The sequence below is a fragment of the Phocoena sinus genome, chromosome 15 (assembly GCF_008692025.1).
Source record: "Phocoena sinus isolate mPhoSin1 chromosome 15, mPhoSin1.pri, whole genome shotgun sequence".
In the NCBI taxonomy this organism is placed as follows: Eukaryota; Metazoa; Chordata; class Mammalia; order Artiodactyla; family Phocoenidae; genus Phocoena; species Phocoena sinus.
Window position 1 is genome coordinate 78,495,492 of NC_045777.1, and position 15,907 is coordinate 78,511,398.

A 15,907-nucleotide genomic window follows, 5' to 3' on the forward strand; every position below is an offset into this window, starting at 1 on the left:
TCTGATTGGTCAACGGAGGGCCAAAGAAAGGAGCGCCAAGGCTCCCCGTAACTCTGCTGAAGTTAAGTACGTGTAGTGCTTACAGGAGACAAGATGGACACAGCCTCTACTCCGAAACGCAGAATATTAAATACAACTCCACCTACATACATTAACTGTACAAGCTTATCCATCACGCACAAGAATCCCAGCAACCAACATTAGTAAGCAATTTGGGATCAAAATCCAAAGCAAAAAAGGACACGAACACCCACGTAGTATGATGTTTTAAATGCGGTTAAGGGGACGCGACTGCCCTGAGTCCTGGGCATCCGACCACGGCGGGAGCTGCCCTCGGCCCCAGGCTCCTGCCTTGCCCGTGGGAGCCGGTCAGAGGGCGGCTCCATGCGTAACTGTCCTTTCCCAGGCTGGGTACCCCGTGGCCGGCTGGCTGGTCCTCAGGGTGCATTGGTGCCCCTCCCAGGAGTAGCCGTAGGGGGTCTAGAAGTTGAGCAGCTCTGGAGAAGGGACCCTGGGGAGACAATATATGGTTCCCTGGCTCCTTCAATGAAAAGGAAAAGTATTTGTTAAAGAGGGAAACGTTTGCCTGGCCTGACGCTTTGTCCCCTCAGCCCCGGAGCAGCCGGTACGGGTCGGGGAGGATGCACGTTGGTCAGAGTCCAGTGAGCAGAGAACCCGCCGTCAAGCGGCCTTTAGCGTGTTTCTTATTCCAGGAGCGTCTGTTTTTTGTTTGAAATCCTGACTGCTCGGTTCTGGCCCGAGGCCCGAGTTATTCTGACGTGCCTTGGGTGCAGGAACACCCTCTGCACAGCAGCTGGCGGATTCCCCCCCGCACGTGTCCTGGGACCAGTACCATTAAGCTGCGTCCTCTCCCCTCGAACCCAGAAGGGACCTGACAGGGGTACCGGGCCCTAACTCCACTCCGCCTCCCCCCTTGCCTGGCGGCCCTTCCACCTTCTAGAATATAGGGATTGGGCCTCTGCCGTCTTGTCGGGCTGCTGTGGGCCCCAGCCCGTGGGGTTCAGTCCCTTCTGTGTGCGGGGTCCCGGGTGTAAATTCCAGCCAGCTGTAGCCGACCCAGACTCGAACCTCCCGTATCGTTTGTCAGCGTACAACATGCTCTTAGTTTCTTTCGTCTGAAGAACCTGCACAGCCTCTCCACTCCTGCCTGTCCCTGAATCCAGGCGCAGATCTGTAACTGCCCATTTCATACCTCCTCCTGCACGGCATCTCCAACTTAACAGGCCCAGAAATAAACCGGCCTCGCCCACAAAACCCGCCCAGCCTGTAGCCTCCCTGATCTCAGTTGCTGGCAGCGATGCCCTCTCATTACTCAGGCAAACACCTGCAGGCCTCCTCGAGTCCTCGCTCTACCGGGCAGCCGACACGCCGCGCATCAGTGAGCCCCATCGCTCCACAAACACTCGCTGGATTCCTGCCTGAGGCCACCGGTCGTCTCCCTGCCTCCACCGCGTCCCCTGTATTCATGTCTCTACGCGGAGGCCAGCGATCCTTTAGAAACAAGTCACTCTTCTGTTCCAGACCTTCGCCTGCCCCATCTCAGGAAAACCCAGGTGCTGGCCCTGCACGCCTCCCGCCGCCGCCCTCCACCTCTGCCGACGCTCCCCCATCACTCTGTCTGCCCACACACATTATCAGACGCAGATTCCTGCCGGGGGTCTTTGCCAGTCCCTCTGCCTGGTGTCCTTCCTGTCCCCAGAGGGGCGAGGAGCGGAGCTCAGAAAGGCTGCGCTGTCTCCCGGCTTGAATCACAGCACCGCCTCTCCCCACCCCATGTTGCTCCCTGCCCCTTCCCACGCCTGCAGTCCTAACGCGCTGCGTTTCTCTCCTCTCCTCTTCCAGCCGGTTATGTTCTCTCTCTCCCACCGGAACGGAAGTTCTAAGTGGACAGGGATTGTGTGTCTTCTGTTCATCACTGTGTCCCCAGCCCCTAAGGCAGGACTTGCCCTGGCAGGGGCCCTCTAGCTACTGGGCGAATGAACAAACCCTGGGCTCTGCCCGCTGGGCTTAAACTGCTGCCCCCGATCCTGCCGCTCGTTCTCACACGGCCCAGACCGGCCGCCCGCTGAGAGGACTGCTCGGGAGGCTCAGCACCCAGGGTGGCATCCCAGCGCCCCGAGGAGCCACCCTGTTTCAGCATCCATGGGTGCTGCCCCACGGTCCCTGCTGTGGCTCCTCCAGCCCCAGCTCTCTGCTTCTCCCTTGGAGTGCAGCCCCTTAGGCCTGTGCGGCCCCCCCACCCTGGACCGTACCTTCCTCCAGGGCTTCTCTAGGCTTTGATGGCTGCCACGTCCCCATTCACGTAATCGGGCTCCCCGTCGTCCTCGTCTGGGCTTCCTACCGGGTAGGGAGGTGCTTCCCTCGGGACCGGCTCTGCAACCCGCGGGCAGATGGTCAGAGAGTTCACACGCACGTGCCCAGCCCTGTTCCCGCCACCGCACCGCCCGCAGGAAAGGCTCCACTGGATGGTGTGTCTGTCCCGTCCTCTCTGGGATTTGCCAGAGGTGTGTCCTGCCGGGAGCAGGGCGAGTGCGATGCCGTGCGTGCAGCTGGATGGGTAGCCGGCCAGGAGGACCCAACCTCAGGAAGCCATGGTGTTGTCCTGGCACAGTTCGAGCCTCTGCAGCCACTGATGTGCCAGAAGCTTCGCTGTGGAATCAGCTGGACTGGCCGTAGGGGAGCCCACCCGGCCTTGCCCTCCCAGGCCAGATCCCCTAAGCTCCCCTCTCTCCCCCTCCCCTCGACTGTCTGTCCCAGGCCTGGCCCCTCTGAGCCTGCTGAAGGTGACCATTTGGAAGCACCGGGGCTCCGGCCGCATACCCACGACTCTCCTGGACTCCCGCCACTGCCGGATGGATGCTGAGTTCTGATAACCCTCAGACTCCTCGTCCCCTGTAGGGAGAACACCGGGAGAGGGGCTGGCAGAGGGGCAGCCACCATGGCCAGTCCTTAGGCCGGAGAGGTGCCACATCCACCCCTCCAGAGGGGCAGCCTGTGTCCTCGTGCTGGGCAGGCCCCTCAAGGGAGGGAGGGAGAGTCCAGGACTGATGGGGACTCCTCCCGGGACACAGGGTCTGATATTGGTGAACCGTGCAGCGGGGACTTCAGAGCTCAGCGGGGCAGGCGGGCCTGGCCTAGGAGGCCTGCCTCCCTGCCCTGCTCCGGGGAGGGCAGCCTCACCTGATTCGGTTTTCTTTGGCCCACAGATGAGCACGTTCTCATAGGAATTGGTATCATCTTCATCTGCCAGGGAGAGAGGAGAGGACGCAGGATGCTGGTGGGCCCTGCCCGACAGGCCTGGCCCTTCCTCTCTCCCTCTGCCTCATCAAGCCCCCAGCCCTCTGGGTCCCCCGGGGCCTCGAACATTCTCCTGGACAAGCTTCTTAATGGGCGCTGGCCTGGCTCCAGCAGCCTCCACCCTGGGCTCCTTCTCTGTCTTCCCCTGAATGCCCTGGGGAGGGGAGATTAGGGGGTGTGGGGGGGTGCAATCAGGCCCACGAGGGACAGTCGGAGAAGGGAGGCCCATCTCTATGGGGCAAAGAGGGGCAGGGAGAGCCGCTGGGGGCCCAGGGGACAGGAACCTGCCTAACCCTTCAAGCAGTGGGGTGGGCTGAGGATCCTTTGTCCGGGGGCCTAGGCTGGTTGTGGCATATCAGAGCCTGGTACCCCGGTATTCCCCCCCCACCCCCCAACGGGGAAGCTGAGCTCTAAACGCCACCCCACCGTGCGTCCATCTGTGTCGAAGAGGTTCTGAGAAGTGAGGGCCTCTCCCCAATTTAGAAACGCAGCGGGGAGAAAAGGACCCCCCCACCTCTCACCCCAGCCCGGCCCAGGCAGGAGCCCAGCCGTGTGCACCTCTCAGCAGGCACTGCCCACCCTCAGTTCTCAGTTTCTGTAGAGCAAAGGTGTTAGGAGCACCTTTGCTCTTAACAAGGGTGCCAGCATCCTCGGAGCCTGGAGGGCTCAGCGTTTGTCAACAAGGCTGACCAGTCCAGGGCCTTCCTTCAAGGTCCCCCGTGTGCCCAGCCTTGAGAGGGGCCTGGATGACAAGGGGGCCAGCCTGCCCCCTGCCCCTGCCCCCAGCTCCCCTTCTGGCCCCCCTACCCCCTCTTCCCGCCCATCCCTTCCCTCCTTCCCTCCACAGGGCCAGCCTCCCCCAGGTCCCCACCCCCCCTACCCGCCCAGCCTCCTCCAGCCACCTAAACCTAGGCCTGGCCTCCTGCTTTACATCCTCCCGCCACCTCTGGCCCCGCCCTGGGGGTGTGACTTCTGAAGCTGCGCTCCCAGGCCACCGCCTCCCTCTCCCCTTCATCGACCTTTGCCTCACCTTCCGGGGGCTTCTGGAACTGCCCACAATTGAAATAGTCCGTGGCGAAGGGGTGTCTGGCAAGAAAACATAGACACAGCACCAACTGCTGGGCAGGCCCATGGTCGGGCCGGGAGCTTCCTGAGCAGGCAGCAAGGCCAGGGCTGCTCCGGCCGTCACTGCCCCCAGAGCCTGCGGGGGGCCCTGCCAGGGTCTCCCCCGATCCTCCCACCCTGCTTCCCTGCAGCCCTGAGCTGCCCTGGCTCCAGCCACCTCACTGTGTGGCCTTATGCAAGTTACCTCCTGCCCTGGGCCTCAGTTTGCCCAACTGTGAGATGAGGAGACGTCCTGGGGGCCCTTCCTACCTGAGGGTCGGTGGAACTCGTCTCTGACCGGGTGGTACAGGATGAGGCCCCCCGACGGCCTCCCCAACCCCCAAACAGAGCAGGGCTCCTTCCTGTCCCTGTCCTCAGCTCCCCCAAAGCTACGGTCATCTGAGGGAAACACAGCTACGGAGAGCCTGCCTGGGCCAGCGGGTTCCAGGGCAGGAGGCCTTTCTCACGTAAGGAGGCTGCGGGCAGGGCGGGAAGGGCGGGCAGCGGGGCGAGGGGGTGGCCAGGGCCCGGAGAAGCCCACTCACATGTAGGATGCATCTGATCTGCGTCTACTTCCTGCAGGAGGAGGCGAGAATCAGGGCTGAGCGCGGGCTGTATGCCCCACTGCGGCCCCCTCCTCCATGAAGCCCACCTACCTTTGCTGAAGTTCTGGTACCTGGAGGATGAAGAATCTGGAAGAAAGGCCAGGCCTGTTGGGTTGGCTCAATGCTGGTTCCCCAGCCCCCGCCCCCTCCCAGCTGTGACCACGGAGGAAGAAGCCTAGGTGTTTCCAATCTTCAGGCCCTCACACCTGCTCTCCGTCCCCTCCCCCTGCTGGGCCAGCCCCGTCGGGCCTCCCAGCCCAGCTCACAGCGTCTCTCCTCTGGGAAGGCTTCCTGCTCAGTACCTGTCCCACCTCGCCCCTGCCCCCAACCCTGTGTCCCAGGGCACTCACCCTCGAGGCTGGGGGAGAACTGCAGCAGCTTGTCCTTCCTGCATGGGAGTGGGGCAGAGGCTGAGGAGGGGTTGGGAGAAGGCCCCGGGTTTCCTGGGGGTCTGGAGGCCACAGTCCCACAGCCCCCCGGTAGGGCCCTCAGAATCAGAACTGGGGCTCTGAGGTCCGAGGAAGCAGCAAGGTCTTGGCCTGGGCTCAGCCAGGTGGGGACCCTGGGGCCCACCTCATTGCCTCCCGTGGGGCTGGGATAGGGGCTCCTTCCTACCTTGCTGATGCCGCGTTGGAGGCCGTGTCCACCAGGGGCCCTGGCCAGGCCTCCCTGACCACTGCAAAGGTTGATGGGGTGTTGGCTGGGCCCCCCAGGCCAGCTGCCCAGCACAGGCCCCTCACCCCATCACCCCACTAGATCAGGCCTGGCCACAGCCTCAGAACAATGGGGACGAAAGGGACTTTGATGTGGACGCTCCCAATCCCGAGCCCAGCCCTGGACCCTTCTGTCTGGGGACTCACGGGTGTAGGTCCGGGCCACTGCAAAGTTCTGCTGATTCTCTTGCCTGGAAACACATGGAGCTGTGCTGAGCCAGGGCCTGGCCTCCCACAGCCACAGGGACAGAGGGGCATGACAGACGGACAGGGAGGGACAGACCAGGGCGAGAGTGAGGAGGGGCTGCCAGCCCCCCGGGACTCAGATCCAGGGCTTCCTGATGCACCCCTTCTCTAGAGTGCTTCCCTGCCTGCCCACCGCGTGCCCACACTTCTCACATGGCCCTGCGCTGGAGCCAGCTGCCAGCCAGACATATGCCCCCGCAGAGCCTCCCCAGGACCCCTGGAGATGCCCAGGAGAGTCTGTGGGCAGGGCTGGGGCAGCCGCTCAGGGACCTGGCAGTGACGTCAGCCAGGAGCAACAAAGAGACTGCTCCCACCACCTGCCATCCCAGGAGTGTTTAGCATTCCTAAGAGAGCACGGTCCTCTTAAGTTGTTTACACACGCCATTTACTCCCCAGTAACTGGTGAGGTAAGTTCAAGGCTTAGCAGACACAGCCAGGTATCTAACCATCACCTTCTTCCTTTGAAACAGAACGCTGATTTTTATTTAGACAGCCATATACCCATCCAAAGGACTGTATTTCCCAGTAAACGGGACTACATCAAACTGCAGACCTGCTCAACAAAGGAAATCATCGACAAAACAAAAAGACAACGTACCGACTAGGAGAACGTATTTGCAAATGATATCTCCAATACGGGGTTAATACCCCTTATAATATAATATATAATTAACTCAACAACAAAAAAACAACCTGATTAAAAAATGGGCAGAGGAACTGAATAGACACTTTTCCAAAGAAGACATACAGATGGCCAACAGACACATGAAAAGCTGCTCACCATCACTAATTATGAGGGAAATAAATGCAAATCAGAACCGTGATGAAGTAACACCTCACACCTGTTAGAACGACTATTATCAAAAAGACAAGAAATAACAAGGGTTGGAGAGGAAGTGGAGAAAAGGAAACCCTTGGGCACTGTTGAGGGGAATGTAAATTGGTGCAGCCACTATAAACACAGTATAGAGATTCCTCAAAAAACTAAGAATAGAGCTACCATATGAGCCAGCAATCCCACTCCTGGGTATTTATCTAAAGAATACAAAATGACTAATTTGAAAAGATATATGCACCCGTATGTTCACTGCAGCACTATTTACAATAGTCAAGACATGGAAACAACCTAAGTGCCCATCAACAGATGAATGGATAAAGAGGATGTGGTATATATACACACTGGAATACGATTCAGCCACAAAAAAGATGAAACCTTGCCATTTGTGACAACATGGATGGACCTTGAGGGAATTATGCTAAGTAAAATAAGTCAAACAGAGAAAGAAAAATTCTGTATGATTTCATTCATATGTGGAATATAAAAAAGAAACAAACAAAAAAGCCCAAAATAAATGAACAAACCAAACAAAAACAAACACATAGATACAGAGAACGGAATAGCGGTTACCTGTGGTGACCAGGGGTGGGGAGAGCAAAATGGGTGAAGGGGATCAACTGCATGATGATAGATGGAAACTAAATTTTTGTTGGTGAGCTCGATGTAGGGTATACAGAAGTAGAAATATAATGTTGTACGCATGAAACTTATATAATGTTATAAACCAGTGTTACCTCAATTTTTAATAAAAGGCTATATTTCCCAGCCTCCCTTGCATTTATGTGTGACCATATAATTCTGGTTAATGACATGCAAAGCCAAGGTTGTTGGACTTTCAGGAAAACTCCTTTAAGGAGGCACTGCTAACTGGGATGCCCCATTTCTGTCCTTCTCCTTCATTCTTACTACTTACTGCCTGGAAGGCAGAGATGAGGGCTGGAGCTCTAGCCGCCACTTTGGACCATGAAATGCCCTTGGGAATGAAAGCCACTGCTAAGGATAGTGGATCAGATTAGCTAATCATTAAACCATTTTGGGTTCCTCCCCTGGACCAGAATGGTGACCTGCCCTGCCCCAGCCTTCCAGCCTGGGGGGCTGGGGGTCAGAATGATCTGATTTAGGAATGATGCCCTAAAACCACAGAAGAGAGTCAGGCATGGCTTCCCAGAGGAAATGAAGCAGGAGCTGGGCCTGGCACACACAGGCTGATAGGACTGAACCCAAGTGAGGTGGGGAGAGCCCAAGTCTCCCCTCCCACCTCCTCCCACTTAGGCCTAGTTTTCCCACCTCCCACGTGAGGAGGTTTAACTTGTGCCTCTGACTATCTTCAGTTCTAAGATTAATCAGGGGCCTGGAGTGGGCAGGGACTAAGGGAGGAGGGGAGAGGGAAGATACTGAGGAACTTGCCCTGGGGCAGGGGTGTGGGTGGGCACTAGGGGAGCCCAGCCCAGCCCTGGTGGAGGTTATGGGCTGGCGAGCCAGAGGACCAAGTGGCCCCAAAAGCCTTGGAAAGTCCAGCCCCGGCCCCAGGAGTGGGCATGGATGGGAAAATTCTATTTTCAAATCTCATTGTGGTTTTTCAGTTGCAAAAGGAAATGAGAGAGGGTGTGTGTGTGAGTTTGTATGTGAGTGCCTGCCCAGGCGTGCAAGCAAGTGCCGTGAGTGTGAGAAGTGCACGCATGAGCGAGTGCTGGAGGAGCCTGTGGGTGCGAGTGGGCATGCAGGCCTGTGCACGTGTGTGCACGCAGGTCTCAGAGCCCTCCACCAGGCACTGTAAGGACACCACTGGCGGCTGCCCTCCTGCCTCGAGTTGTTCTTGGGTCGCCCCCCGATCTGCAGCGCCCAGCACTGCTGACCCTCCCACGGCTCACAGAACGGCCAGCCTGTCCCCAAGGTGCCTGGAACTCCCTCCTGCCCAGGTCCTGCAACTCTGCCTGGGGTCAGTGGCCCCGTTTCATCTCACCCCCACTGCCCTGCTTCCAGCTCTCCCGTGGCTCCCTTTGGCCCTTAGGACAAAGGCCAAGGTCTCTCTCCACAGTCAAGACTCTTCTTCCTCCGCATTCAGCTGATCTCTCTCAAGACATGCTCACAGCGACCACCTCGTCCCCAAGACAGTGTCCACCCCGGCCCGACATCGGCAAATGCCCACACCATTCCCTCTCTCTCTGGATGTCCCCTTTTGCCTTCTTTCTCTCTTAAAATCCCTCCCGCCTCCTCCAGGAGGCCTTCCCTGGTCCCCCAAGTTTCACACCCATATCCTCCCCTGAGGTCCTTTAGTGTTTTCCAGGGGAGACTCGGACACAGCGCCCGGTCTCTGTTCCCCTCACTGCCCTGGGAGGGTGGGATTCCTCTGTCGACCTCCAGCACCGGCACAGCACGCTCCCCAGGGCTGGGGTCACTGCGGGGATTTCTGGAGATGCTCCTGGGCTAGCTGGAGAGTGGCATCCCCTCCTCCCCTCCTGTGGCATCCCCAGCCCTCCCCGACCAGGCTGGGGCCGGGTCTGGACAGCCCCTGGGCACCCCCTCGCCCTCCCCTAACTGCTTAGAACCCACTAGAGCCCGGCACGGAGGAGGCGTGAGTGAGGGGTTAGGGGTGGGGTGTGGCGGTGCCCGAGGGGATGCCCACATGGACACCCATGCCCAGGGCACACAGCGTCACCGTGCTGGGGACACTGAGACACTCACAGGCTCCTCTGCTCATAGATTTTCTCGGACCTCTTTGCACCTGCAAGAACAGGACCAGATTAGCAAGCGTCCCGGGGCCAGGTGGGAACTGAGATCCGAGGCCCAACCATTGTGTCTCCCCTGTGCCCCGTGCAGGCCTCAGACCGGACGTGCGGGCTAAGCCACCGATCACTGGGGCCACCTGGCACTGGCGGGGGTTGCTCACCATTTATTTAGGAACACGGAGCGTGGAGAAGGCGGACGCAGGCAGCCCAGCCCTCCTCCCCACGCTTGTCCAGCACAGTCCATCGGCCCCAGACACATGCCCTTGACCCAGCAGAACCGAAGCCCCCAGTGAGCCAGACCCATTGTCTTCAGAGGAGAAACCCAGGCCCCTGGGGTTCACTTCTGCCTCCTGAGGCTTATCTGGCTGCCCCTTCCGACTGCAGCCAGGTCTGGGCCTGAGTGGCTCGCTGGGTACACCGCACGCCCCTCCCTCGTACCTGTGACCCCAGCCTTTACCTGCGCGGGGGGAGCAGCGCACACACAGGCCGGCCGCCGCCCCCAGCAGCAGCAGCAGTAGGGCCGCCCCCGGCCACAGCAGCTCCGTGTCCGCGCTCATGTCCACTCCTGGCCACTCTTCCTGCAGGGCTGCAACGTGGGGGCACTGTGAGCTGGGGTGGAGGCTGCAGGGCCGCCCCCTCCAGGAACCCCAGGTTTCTGGCCCCCACTGTCCCCTGCCAACCCCACAGCTGAGCCCAGCATCACCTCCCCTGCCTGCTCTGGGACCAGGCAGGGACAGAACCAGCCCTGTTCCCCCATCTGACCCCCAACCTGCACCCCGGGCTCCCAGGGCCATCATCAACTCTTGGTTAAGTGCTGGAAGGTTCTGGAGACCCGCCAGACAGCACCACATGTATGTGCACACCCCCACACATGTCTTCGCCTACCCCACAACTGCCCTTTGAGGGGGGAGGCTCGAGCCATTTCACAAACAGAAAAACAAAAGCCAGAGATCCCACAGCTGCTAAGGGGAAAAACAGGATTTGAACTCCAGCCTCCAGACCCTAACGCTGGCCCCGCCCACTGCATCCTGTTGCCTCCTGCCAGCCCAGCTTTATTCCCCAACCTCAGAGTCCATGGCCCCTTCTGCCTGGGAGCCCCTGGCAGCCCCCATCGACCCTTGGGTGGTTCTCCGCTCCCACCCATGGCCTCTGGGGAAGCTGGGGGTGGGATTTCCATTCCTAAAACACCCATCTGCCCAGATTCCTCCTGCCCTGGGTGACAGAAGGGGGGAGGTCAGGAAGGCTTCCTGGAGGAGGTGGGTCTGAGACCAGGAGGGGAAGAAGGGCGCCTGGGCAGATGGACCTTGGTGGCTGGTGGTGGGATGTGCTGGGAGGTGGGGCTAAAAGGCTGCTTCTTGGTCAGTGGCCGGTCCCAGCCTCGGGGCCCCGCTGTGACGGCCAGGCCTCAGCAAAGCCACAGGCACCCACACAGCGGGGCCTGGTGAGTACAGCCCTCTTGAGGGGCCCTCCAAGGAGAATCATTACAACTATAAAGAGACTCAGCTCCCCCCCTTGCAAATGCCAGTGACAGAGCTGAGGGCAGCCGGGGGTCCTGAGGGGGCGGTGCCCCGTGGTGGGCACGTGGAGCCCACGCTACTGAGTGTCCCCTCGGTGAACACCTGCTCCTCCTGCCGCGGCCCACCTGGGAGGAGGCTTCTCCCTGCTTCCCAGCTGGGGAAAGCAAGGCCTGGGGAGACCTGAGCTCTGTGCTGTCCCCCTCCTGCTCTGGGCTCCCCAGAGGCCTGCACTGCACCCAGCCGTCCCCCTCGCCACTCTGAGCTTCCTGATTCCCTGTGGCAAAGATGACAAGGAATCTCCGTGCAGGGCTGAGCCCCAGTCAGGGGCCCGTCATGAAGAAGTCACCTCTCCTTCCCCCAAACTCCAAGTGAGTCAGCGGAAACATGACCATTCCCAAACCTCATGACCCGGCGGCCTCCACACGAGGGGAGAGGATGACCTGATCACCCCAGGAGGTTGTCCGAGGGGATCTACGAGCCTGGGCACTGCCCTCCCAGGCCACATACCCTCCTCCCTCCCCCCCACCTCGTTCTGCCCCGGGGCTGCCTCCCTTCCGGGCCTCCAGCCAAGGCCCAAGTCCATCTCAGGCTGGTGAGGTTGGGAGCATCTGGCCTTGAAGCAGGGAAGCCTGCCTGTGCCTCGGGGTCTCTTGGCGTCAGTTTTCTCATCTGTAAGACTGGGATCAACCCAGGCCGTTCCTCAAAGAGTCGTTGGGAGGACAAGCACGTCCAGCCTGGATCACGGTTGGGGCTTCCGGAAGAGAAACTTGCTGAGGGTGTTATTTCCAGCTGGCTGGTCTGGACAGTTCCCTTAGGCTCCCACCCTTGACGTCTTTGTCCTTTGGTCAAGACAGAGACTCTGTCTGCCCCAGAGGAGGTTCGGGCACAGACACATGGGAGGGTTGCACCCATGGGACAATGGTCCAGTACTGGCCACCGCCGGGGTCTGCTTAAGACCCCAGGTTCAAGTCCACACTCTCAGCTTGGCATTCAAGGCCCCGGGACCTGGGCTGCTGACCTCTGCTGCCCTCCCTCCCAGAGGACCCCGACCATCAGAAAGCCCTCTTGCTTCCTGGCCCTGCAGACGCTCGGGATGCCCCCAGCCCTGGTCCATCTCCACCGACCCGGCACTGGGTGAGGGAAGGGAGGGGAGCACGAGAACACAAATTCTGCCCCAGCTGCTGAATCCCAGTGTCACCGGCCTTCGGTCACCCCTCTGTTAAACGAGGGAAAGGATGACACTCAACACTCAGGTTGTCATCTGAGGCCCAGCATCGAGAGGATGCCTGTAAGGTGCTAGTGCCGGCCGGTGGAGCATGGTTGGCTGTGACCACTGTGACTCGCCATCATCACGGTCCCTGTGGGATGGGAAGAGACAGCCGCACCCTGTTGGGGCCAGAGCTGGCTGGACGGCCCGCACTGAGCAGTGTGGGTCAACCCTACCTGAAGCCCTCCCTGCCGGGTCCCCCAGACATGCAGGCCTGAGCCCCCCCCCGCTACTGCACCATGCAGGGCGTCGCGGTGGGACCCTGGGAGGGGCTGGGATCTGAAGGAGAGCAGCGCTGTTGCCCCAGCCCTTCGGTTGTCACAGACGCAGGTAGCATCACCTTGGAGATGCCAGCTCCTTTCTTCCAAGGGAGGAGAGGGAGGCCCAGAGAGGTGAGTATTCTGCCCAAGGTCACACAGCTGACCAGTCACAGAACCAAGATCTACACCCAGGGCAGGCTGACTCCAAGGCCTACACTCCTTTACGTAAATCCTTTCTTATATTATATATATATATATATATATATATATATATATATATATATATATATATATTTGCTTATATTACATTTTTAAGAATCACGCAATATTTTTTAAAAGAGAGGCTCATTTGAGAAAAACTCTGTGGCTGCCCCCCAGAATGAATCAATCTGTCCTCTCTCCTTGCTTTCCCAACCAGGCCTGAGAACAAGTGGGGCAGGGGAGGGCGGAGGGAGAGGAGCTGGGCCCCTGGTGCAGGCAGGCCCGGCAGCCCCAGGAGGGCCCCAAGGGGGCAGGGAGGGCTGAGTCGGGTGGGGAGGGGAGGGGAGGCCGCCACAGCCCGTGGCCTGCAGGCCAAAATAGCAGAAAGGGAAGTGGGCAGTTTTCGTATGAACAAGTTTTGCAACAAGCCGACGGCGGAAAAGCTCTCAGGGCTGGGCTGAGCAACCCTCTGCACCCAGCCTCTCACCCTGAAAGGCCCTTGGCAACCCTCCTGCCCAGCCTCCCAGCCCTCCTCATGTAGTACATGGGGAAACTGAGGCCCACCAGGGCTGAAGGTCAGGCTGCGGGGGTACGGGTGGACCCAGAGGTCCCCGTCCGACCCCTGGAAAGGCTTATCCGCTGGGCTCTGCTCCGTTTTCCCAAATAACCTTGGTTTCAGATGAGGCTGACCGAGAGGTCTCTAATGGAGGCTCTTATGCTCAGGCGGCCAGGGTAGGGACCGGGGCAGCCCTTGTTCTAGGCACGGGTGGGAGATGGTGAAGGCCAGGGCCACCCGTAGGCAGAGCAGGGCGCCAAGAGCACCCCAGGTCATTTGTAGAGACGTGGATGCATCTGGAGACTGTCACACAGAGCGAAGTAAGTCAGAAAGAGAAAAACAAATATCGTATATTAACTCATATATGCAGAACCTAGAAAAATGGTACAGGTGAACCGGTCTGCAGGGTAGAAATAGAGACACAGATATAGAGAACAAACGTATGGACACCCGGGGGGAAAGCGGTGGTGGGATGAATTGGGAGATTGGGATTGACATGTATACACTGATGTGGATAAAATGGATAACTAATAAGAACCTGCGGTATAAAAAAATAAAATAAAATTTAAAAAAACAAAGAGTACCCCAGGGCCTACAGTTTCTCAGCCCCCCAGCAGAGAGCTGGTGGCCAGCCTGGGGGCTGGGCGGGGTGGCCGGGACAGCTTCTTCCTCCAGGCCAGGGGCAGGACCTGGCTCTGCTTGTCTGTAGCATCTCTCCCATCCTCCCACAGCCCTGGGGCAGGGTCGTTACAGCCCTGTTCTACAGATGAAGAAACCAAGGCTCACGGGTCTGGGTCTGGGCCTGGGGAGCTGCTGTCCTCGACCCTCACTGGACTCTGGAAGTGATGGAACCCGCCCTGGGGGGCTTCCCAGGGCTGTGCAGGCTGGGCCGGGGAAGGCGGGGCGGGAGAGGGGCCAGAGCCCCAGAATCAGCTGCCCCTCTAGTGCCACAGGGTCTGGGGCGAGGGCTTGCTAGCTGGGGGCGCCAGGACAGGGCTGGGGCCAAGGGAGGGGGTGCCTGGCATCCCGGCTTCTTCCCAGCCCACCCGGCGGGCAGCCAAGCGCTCCTGCTGGGCCAGCAGGGCCACTCCCAACCCCGTGGGGTGTCGGGGGGACAACCTCAGGACCCCTGCCTTGGGGGCCAGGCTCCAGGCACCCCTGGAAAAGGCTTACCTGAGAGCGGGGGGCTCCTCACTGCGGCCACCTCATCCTGAGCCCACACACCTGCCTGATCCGATGTCAATGCCACAGACACTGGCAGGCAGGATGCAAGGCGCCGAGCTTCCTGTCAGCCACTGAATCATCCCTCATACATCCGCTGCTCTGCCGGACAGGCTCTGCTCTTAACAGACAGAGGCAGAGAGACAGACAGACAGAGACAGAGACAGAGTGACAGAGAGACACACACAAACAGGCACAGAGAGAAAAGAAAGACATGGACACACAAACACACACAAAATTCACACTAAATACACACACACAAACACATGTCTCACAAAGAGGAAGAGACACACGCTGTGGGACAGGGACAAAGGGAACGAAATGGGGGAGCGCACACAGACACGCACGGGCAGCGAGAGAGTAGGAAGACACGGAGAGACACACTGAAAACACACACACGCACATAGAAATACACGTCCACAATGAAAACACACACACACAGAGATATATGTGCAGGGAGAGAATGAGAAACACAGAATGAGAAACACAGAATGAGAAATACACGTCCACAATGAAAACACACACACACACACACACACACACACACACACACACACACAACATGGGATGTGGGTGGATGGGCACAGACAGACATATATCAGGGCAGACATCACTAACGAATGGGCAGAGACAGATGGACAGACGAGTGGACAGTCCCTGGCAGCAGAGGAAGGGACCAAACTGAAGGACAGAAGGAAGGACAACCATGACTCCTCTGCCAGGCCTGGGAGCCTCCGCACACCCATTTTCCAGATGAGGCTCACAGAGGCGTGGAGCCAGCCTTGGGCAGGGCGGCTAGAGCTCAGCCCCCACTCCCTCCACCTGCTGCCCTGGTGCCTGGGCCCTTCCCTCAGAGGTGAGGATGGCGCTAGAGAGATGGGTGCGCCACACGCACGCAGCAAAAATGTTCCTCAGTGCCTCCCGTTACTGGCCACTAAATAACTTGCCCAAGGCCGCTGAACTCTTAGTGGCGCCCCACCCGCTAGAGACCAGGAAGTCCACAGGGGTCACCCCAACCCCCATCTGTCTGGCATCTCAGAGCCTGGGCTCCCCAGCTCTGGGCCCCTCTCTGCTGGGACAAGGTTTTTCTTTCAGCCCCAGTCCAGGGTCCACAGGCTTCCCAGACCCGGCCAGGCGACAGTGGAAGTGCCGCCAGGAAGCCCAGCGGCAACCAAAAGAGAAAGGCAAGGGCTGGGCGCCCGCTGCTGCCCCCGCGCGGGGGAGAAGGGTGGTGCAGGGACTGGAGCTTATGGGAGACCCCGTGGGCCCTGAGCATCAGCAGCAATCCTCACCCCTGCAAGTGGTGGCACCAGGACTAAAGCCAACATCACG

At 59.3% G+C, this 15,907-nt stretch overlaps 1 protein-coding gene across 3 annotated transcripts; it reads right to left on the reverse strand.

The window, feature by feature from the left end:
* Positions 1-251: 251 nt before the first annotated feature.
* LAT2 (linker for activation of T cells family member 2) lies at positions 252-15,039 on the reverse strand. Of its 3 annotated transcripts, none has more exons than XM_032603977.1 (13): positions 14,528-15,039; positions 10,011-10,139; positions 9,510-9,549; positions 5,888-5,931; positions 5,643-5,703; positions 5,378-5,415; positions 5,079-5,114; positions 4,968-4,998; positions 4,349-4,404; positions 3,202-3,264; positions 2,842-2,913; positions 2,274-2,394; positions 252-511 (listed from the first exon to the last, which is right to left on the reverse strand). In XM_032603977.1, exons 2-12 carry the CDS (start codon positions 10,108-10,110, stop codon positions 2,291-2,293), a joined length of 645 nt encoding a protein of 214 aa, XP_032459868.1. In that variant the 5' UTR covers positions 10,111-10,139; positions 14,528-15,039; the 3' UTR covers positions 252-511; positions 2,274-2,290. The 3 variants fall into 3 exon arrangements, with proteins under 3 accessions (XP_032459868.1, XP_032459867.1, XP_032459869.1); XM_032603976.1 differs by having other exon boundaries at positions 252-541; XM_032603978.1 differs by lacking the exons at positions 252-511; positions 14,528-15,039 and having other exon boundaries at positions 2,394-2,532.
* Positions 15,040-15,907: the final 868 nt, after the last annotated feature.

Coding starts and splice junctions, on each gene's coding strand:
- LAT2 (XM_032603977.1), bottom strand. CDS start 10,110: ATGAGCGCGGACACGGAGCTGCTGTGGCCGGGGGCGGCCCTACTGCTG. Junction 5,115..5,377: donor GTTCTCCCCCAGCCTCGAGG/GTGAGTGCCCTG, acceptor CCTTTCTTCCAG/ATTCTTCATCCTCCAGGTAC. Junction 2,914..3,201: donor GCCAAAGAAAACCGAATCAG/GTGAGGCTGCCC, acceptor TTCTCCCTACAG/GGGACGAGGAGTCTGAGGGT.